At 51.0% G+C, this 7,596-nt stretch overlaps 1 protein-coding gene across 1 annotated transcript; it reads left to right on the forward strand.

The window, feature by feature from the left end:
- The first annotated feature begins 4,246 nt into the window (after nucleotides 1-4,246).
- Nucleotides 4,247-7,101, forward strand: mafaa (MAF bZIP transcription factor Aa). Its single transcript, XM_056603883.1, has one exon. It carries the CDS (start codon nucleotides 5,379-5,381, stop codon nucleotides 6,366-6,368), a length of 990 nt encoding a protein of 329 aa, XP_056459858.1. The 5' UTR covers nucleotides 4,247-5,378; the 3' UTR covers nucleotides 6,369-7,101.
- Nucleotides 7,102-7,596: the final 495 nt, after the last annotated feature.

The following is a 7,596-nucleotide window of genomic DNA, read 5'->3' on the forward strand; positions in this document are numbered from 1 at the left end:
ATGTTGTGTCACACTTAGTAAGCAAAGGGGTGTGTGTGTGTGTGTGTGTGTGTGTGTGTGTGTGTGTGTGTGTGTGTGTGTGTGTGTGTGTGTGTGTGTGTGTGTGTGTGTGTGTGTGTGTGTGTGTGTGTGTCTACATGTGGGTTTTTGTGCATGCATTTGCCTGTGCATTGCGTATATGTACATGTCTTTCTATGAATGTTACTTGCATGTGTGTGTGAGCCGGGGGGGGGGTGGGGTTGTGTTTCTCAAGGGAGGGAACCTATCTTCTGGGAGGTGATGACAGCAGCAGCGGCCACAGGCAGGTGGGGCGGGGGGGCAGTATTGGAGACGAGATACATGAGCACACACTGACATCACCGCTACACACACACACACACACACACACACACACACACACACACACACACACACACACACACACACACACACACACACACACACACACACACTATGTTCAACACAATTAAGTGCAATTAAACTACGTTTTATAGGTAGTTTTTTCCACTAATGCCCAGAAACTTATCCAAAGCTTTAGATTCTTTGTTTATGCTTAAAATGTCGTTGAGCGTCTCGTTCTATGTACATTCACACACTCGACCACTTCATTTTTGATTCAGAAGTAAATGCTGGGGCGCCCCTCCAATCAAGTTGGGGGGGGTGTGGGGCCCCTGATTCCAAGAGCATTAATGCGCTGTTAATCCGATGCTTCGTCATGGTAACAAACGAGCCAGCGTGACGACACCTGGGAGCACGCTCGCTCACAGCAACGGAGCGCGCACACACGCGCATAGTAACGCAGAGAAATCACCCGTGCCAAGAATGTGTGCACTTGTGGTGTTGTGTAAGGGTTCACCAAATGGCATACATTTATAAACACACATACAGACACACGCATAGAGTCAACCTGTCTGTTCGTCTGAATGTAAATAAACACATGCAAGCACACAAACAAGCTACACTGTACACAGTCCACACACACAGACACACACACACACACATATTCCACACATGGTACACACACAGTACACATGCATTAAGAGGCATACCTTCTAATCACATTGACGCACACCAACTGATAACTGTTGTCAGGAGGTTGTTGGTTCGAACCCCACTAGGCCCTTTCTGTATTGAGGTAGCATTTTCTCTCAGTGTCCCTGGAAGTCTCGTCCGTAACATAGTAAAAAAATCCCCCTCAACAACTCCTCCATGTTAGAACGTTTCTAGCACCCCATTAATATATCAGTTAGAAAAGAGCGCAGGCCATCAGACTTTTTGGTTCTTGTGTTCAGGTCCCGCCACGCAGCTCCAGAGCTCGGGTTGTCAGCGTGCGATACAGGCCAGTGGTACCACACGGCTCTCCCAAAATGTAGGAGACAAGCACATCGCTCTTGTCTGGACGACTCTTCCTCCTCCTCCTCTACCTCGCTGTCTTCCCTACTTATTTCCCCATCTCTGTCCCTCTATCTCTCTCTATATGACTGTCTCACACGCTCTTTCCTCTCTTTGTGCTACTCTCTTCCGCTCTCTCCCCCTTTTTCTCTCTTCTCCCTCTTTTTCTCTCCTCTCTCTCCTTGTGTCTCTGTCTCTGTCTGTCTCTCTCTCTCTCTCTCTCTCTCTCTCTCTCTCTCTCTCTAAGTGCCTGAGACAGATGACGGCTGCCTCTTGTCTCAAATCTTCACTGCGTGCTGCTGAGCTTGGCAAACTCTAATTAAGATCAATATTCCAATTTTTTTTGTAAAAGCGAACGAGACGGGAGTGAAGACAAGAGGAAGAGAAATCGTCCGTCGCTCAAGACGCGCACAGACAAAGGGACGGCCGACATGTGATCCAAAGCAATCACATTTTTACAGGATATGGTTGCTTCATTAATTACCATTAGGATCTCTTTTTTTTGCTTTGCTTTCACGTGGAAGCTTGTCATACACAAATATATATATATATATATATATATATATATATATATATATATATATATATATACACAATAAATAGGCCCAAATCCTTACTTAATAACTGTATAACTCAAAGTTAGCCCTCCGACATGAGTTTTAAAAGGTCCGACTCTCAGTTTGTGTGTGTGTCCTCAGAGCTTATGGGTTACCTGCTCGTATACAATTAAAGCGGATTACTTCACACCGATGGTATTTAGGGGCACGCGGGTCTCTCGGGAGGTAACTATGGCTCGCAGATAACCTCGACCACGCTCACCGGAACCAATCGGGGGGGATAGGTTCGGGTATACCTGGCTGAAGAAGGCATCTCGCCTCTCCCCGGCTCAAAGCCCGCTGTCCCTGATGTCCATTCTCCTTAAATCGTCAGAACTGCATCACCAGCGAACTTACAATATGCAAAGACACAATGAAAACCCTGACTTCTAATATTTATGTCCAAGCCCTCGGCCACAGACCAGCCCCCCCGTTTCTCCCCCTCCTCCCCTCCTCGGGACAATGAATGGACCACGGCAGATCGTCTTAAATGTTGCATTTCAATACGGACTGCTTAGCTCGGCGTTTGGAGAGGAGTGGGATGTGGGATGGGGGGCGGGAGGGGGGTGCGCTGCTGCTGCTGCTGCTTATTGGATAAAACCCCCTTCTAATGACTTAGCGCGCCTCAAACTTCAAATACCTCCATGTGATTTCCGTCCCTTCATCTTTCTACTCCTTTATTTTTCATCCACGCCAGCAGATTTAAAGGCGACGTCGAGAGCGCGTATTTCACCGGCCGCTCGGCCATGGGGAGCATGCAGCTACGCGCGCACTCAGCTCAGTGCAAGCTTTGCGCTTCGCATCTGACCAAGTTTAACTTACTGCCCGGCCTGTTTTCACTAAGATAGGCACTATGGATGCAGCGGATTGGAGTCCATTTGTTCCCGAGATGACACACTTGGGGGTCGTTTGCGCGAGAGTTCCCCAACTGCAGTCTTTGCATTAAAATTATTATAGCCTACACACACACACACACACACACACACACACACACACACACACACACACACACACGCATGTACGCGGGTCAAGCGCGGCCGCATCTTGCCAACCCACGGGGGAGAGAAAAGTCTTGAACCCACGATTGTCTTTTCGAAGGTATCGATATTCAACTACATCCTCCCAGTGGTTTCATTTCCTGAGCGTGCACGCGTAGGCGCTCGCCGTCGCTGCACTTAATTATCCGTGGGCGCGCGCAGATAAGAGCCGCTTAATCCAGCGGCTGATTAATTGCGGGATGGAAAGAAAAAGCGTTAATCTAGAAGGCCGTCCGACGAATGGACGGTCATAAGGAAGCCACAAGAAGCCATAACGAGCTCGCACCCTTGGAATTGCCCGATTGATTTCTGTTGGCGATAAGGGGGGAGGGGGGGGGGGTCCTTGCATGCAATCTATTACAGATTCATATTAATAATTGGAAATGCATTGGCCAATGGTGTCACAGCCCTGCTTAAAAATTAAGACCATTAACTTGAATTATTTAAAAGTGAAAAAAACGGAACCTTTTACCAAGGATCTGTTAAGCAAACGTTTATTGTTTGTGTTACATGGCAATTAACCCGATTTGTTTGTAACAGTTGTATCAACCTCAATAAAAATACGATTTATATTTTTAATTATCTTGGTACATATGTGTTTTGTTATTTTAGCCCGAGCCTGGTCCAATCTGATGGTAACGCACGGTGGTCTGTTAATATAAAGGGACAATTAATGAAGTCACAACGGAGAACCTGACACACTTGACCACAACGGTGTGTATTAATAAGAGGATCTCGTCGCCACAGATGATATGAGGGGGGTTTGAATCCGCGAGTCCGCGAGTGCGAGTGAGCTTTACCGGATTCCGAGTAAACATTTTTTCCTTGACAAACTTGACGGATGTATATCGTCTTTCTCTTCCGCGCGTTCCATCCTCACGCTGCCCCTCCGGTGCGCATGCAATTGCATCTGCTCCGTCACTAGAGGGGGGAGATGTGCACCTGTTCGCGAGCCTGCTGCTGCTTCTGCTGCTCCCTTCCTCCCTGCGTGCGGAGGAGGAGGGAAGGAGGGGTCCTCCCCTCCTACGCCTCCAAGCGCTGTCCCGACAGCTGCCCAGGGGACCCTCCGAGAGAGGGGGCTTGGTATAGGCGGATGCAAATCCCCCGCTGTCTCCCCCCCTCGCCTATTGGCCCGTCGCGGCTCCCGGTGGGAGGGTCGCGCGCCAACGCCGTCTTTATAAGTGGCGATAGCCTTTCGCAGCGCCTCAGTGTAACACTGTGAGCTCGCGTCGGAAGGCACAAGCACAACACCGCCTGCTTTCCTTTTTTTCTGTTTTCAAAATCCAGGAAAAATAATGATAATAAAAGGAATTTAAATAATATTTTTTTCATGCATCTGGCGTCTTTACGTGCGCGCCGGCCAACCAACGCACAACCAACGCAACCCCGGTTTGTTCGGTGCTGTACCGTTGGGACCGAATCCGTGAGTAGAGACATCGAGAACAAAATCTGGACTGACCACTTGTGTTGATTTAGTTTGAAGGGGGACACGTTCTCAAGTCCCTTGGTTAAAAGAAAGCGTCAACTTTTCTTGACTTCTAAGTTAAGACATCCTCAACTCAACTGTGTGTGTTCTGTGAACTCTGCAAACTTATTTTCGTTGTCTCTGCAACCCATTCCGTGTCGGATTTGTTGTTCGCTGAAGCAGGACTTTTGGCACATCTTTACGCGCTACGGTCTGGGGCTGTGCCACCGTCCCAACGCTGCTTTTAAATCACCGCTACACGGACTTGGCTTCCCGGCAGGTGTACGTGTGTAAACCTGCTGCACCTGATTTAGGATACAGGCGACGAATGGTTGAAATAACAGCTGACAACCCGCGTGGAGACGACACACCACCTCCCTGCATCTCATCTGAACAAGCGACACCGCGGACAGTGAAAGCGGCCGCGGTCACGGAGGAGAAGAGAGGAGAGGTGAAGCGAGGACAGGACAGGTCGGTGTCTCTAAATTCACCGGGATCAGGTTTCAGCCGGGCCCCGTGGGGGCTCCTGGTATTAAGGGGCTGCATTTGACCTGGGATAAGTTGTCAACAAGAGGAGTGGACGGTGAGCGAACTGGCAGGTGTACAAGTTAATTTACATGCATACGTGTAATCACGCCACTATATATAGAAGTTGTTTTAGGGACTCGCGGCCACAATACACGCTGCTCCTAGACCAACCCCCCACCCCACCGTCCTGCAGCTCCACGCACCGGGCGCGTGCGTGTGTCTATATATACTCCCACAAACACACACGCCGTACCGTGCTGTATTTCTGGGTCCCCCCGCCGCAGTAGTCTCTGTGTTGGGAGCAGCGTCCGCTCCGCCGTCGGTTTGGCTGTGAGGGCGGGGGTCGTCGCATGGACTGATATGGCCACGGACCTCGCCATGAGCACCGAGCTGCCGAACAGCCCGCTGGCCATCGAGTACGTCAACGACTTCGACCTGATGAAGTTCGAGGTGAAGAAGGAACCGCCCGAGTCCGAGCGCTACTGCCACCGCCTCCCGCCGGGCTCCCTGTCCTCCACGCCCATCAGCACCCCCTGCTCCTCCGTGCCTTCGTCGCCCAGCTTCTGCGCCCCCAGCCCGGGCGGGGTGCAGCCCAACCAGGGCCTCGGCAACGGGGGTCTCGGCAGCGGGGGCAACAACAACAACAACAGCAGCAGCAACAACAGCAACAGCAGCAGCGGCGGGAACAACAGTCAGAACGGCGGGGGCAAGCCGCAGCTGGAGGACCTGTACTGGATCCCGGGCTACCAGCACCACATTAACCCCGAGGCGCTCAACCTCACCCCGGAGGACGCGGTGGAGGCCCTGATCGGCAACGCGCACCACCACCACCACCACCACCACCAGGCCTACGAGGGCTTCCGAGGGGGGCAGCAGTACGCCGGGGAGGACCTGTCCGCGGCCTCGGCGGCGCACCACCACCACCATCACCAGAGCCACCACCACGGACACCACCACGGCCACCACGCCCGCCTCGAGGACCGCTTCTCGGACGACCAGCTTGTGAGCATGACGGTGCGGGAGCTCAACCGGCAACTGCGTGGCTTCAGCAAGGAGGAGGTGATCCGTCTAAAGCAGAAGCGGCGCACGCTGAAGAACCGCGGCTACGCGCAGTCGTGCCGCTACAAGCGCGTGCAGCAGAGGCACATGCTCGAGACCGAGAAGTGCACGCTGCAGAGCCAGGTGGAACAGCTGAAGCAGGACGTGGCGCGTCTTGCCAAGGAGCGGGACCTCTACAAGGAGAAGTATGAGAAGCTGGCCGGCCGCGGGTACAGCGGCGGCGGACCCACAAACACTCGAGATCCGACGGTTGGGGGCCACGGGAAGCAGCAGGCCGAGTTCTTCATGTGAGGCAGAGAGAGAGAGAGAGAGAGAGAGAGAGAGACAGACTCGACTGTGTATCAGAGACTATGATACCCCCCCCCACCCCCCCAGGGGAAAAAACAGGATTTTTAAACCCAATTTATATTCTCTCAGTTTGCATTGTTTACAGTTATGCCCTCGAACATAATGTTATTTTTATTGTTGAAGGCCCTTTCTTAAAATACAACGAACATGTCTGAAGGGGAATGGAAGGTATAAGAGGTGCACCAAAGTAGTCTTAAAGATATTTGGCCGAACCTTTTGTAATCACGTCACACACACCTCTGGTTCTGTATGATGTATGCTTCAACTTGTGGTTGGGTCGAACTTGAGACTTTTTTTTTCTCTCTCTAATGTGAAACAAGGACATTCTGATCCAACAAATCAAGTCTTACTCCACCGATCAGATTCTTTTAAAACGGAAGATTTTTTTGTCATTCGGTCGTTTTCAACCTCAGAATGAATGAGATTTTTGTGTTGGTCAGTTGGGACTCTGAAAGAAGAAGTGAATAGATATATTTTAGGAGGTAGGGCAGTAGGCCTGCTCGCCATCTCTCCCATGTCGTAATCGGACGGTGGTGATGGAGAGGAGAGAGGCGATTTTGGACGCAGCTAAGGAATCTTTGAAATCTTGCAAGTCTAGTTTCCCCGTTCCCCTGCATGCAGGACATGTATGGAAACCAACCCACCCCGACCCCCCACCTCAATCACCCACCGCCACCCCGACCTCCCCCCGCCATCTCCTGACTCCTGGATGGACAGCATGGCCCCCGTCGCCTCCTCCAGCCCCCCCCCCCACACACACACACCCTCTGAACACATGCACCACACACACACACACACACACACACACACACACACACACACACACACACACACACACACACACACACACACACACACACACACACACACACACACACACACACACACACACACACACACACACACACACACATCCCGAGAGGCGCAAAGACTGTACGGAAAACCGCGCGACTCGACGGAACAATCTCCTCACGGATGCATCGTTGCCGCTATTTCCAATCAATTTTTTCTATTGTTTTAAAGAAAAGGAAAACAACTCAAAAATATAGATCCACTGAGCCAGAATTTAAAAAAAGATTTATTTCCAACTGTACATATGTGTAGAAAACAGTTAACTGTTATTTTATCTTCTCTCTCTTTTAAAAAAAACACTGATTTCCGCTTGAGTCTT

Source organism: Gadus chalcogrammus, chromosome 12 (genome assembly GCF_026213295.1).
Source record: "Gadus chalcogrammus isolate NIFS_2021 chromosome 12, NIFS_Gcha_1.0, whole genome shotgun sequence".
NCBI lineage: Eukaryota > Metazoa > Chordata > Actinopteri > Gadiformes > Gadidae > Gadus > Gadus chalcogrammus.

Bases quoted from the DNA above. Each gene is read 5' to 3' on its own strand.
- mafaa (XM_056603883.1), top strand. From the start codon at position 5,379: ATGGCCACGGACCTCGCCATGAGCACCGAGCTGCCGAACAGCCCGCTG.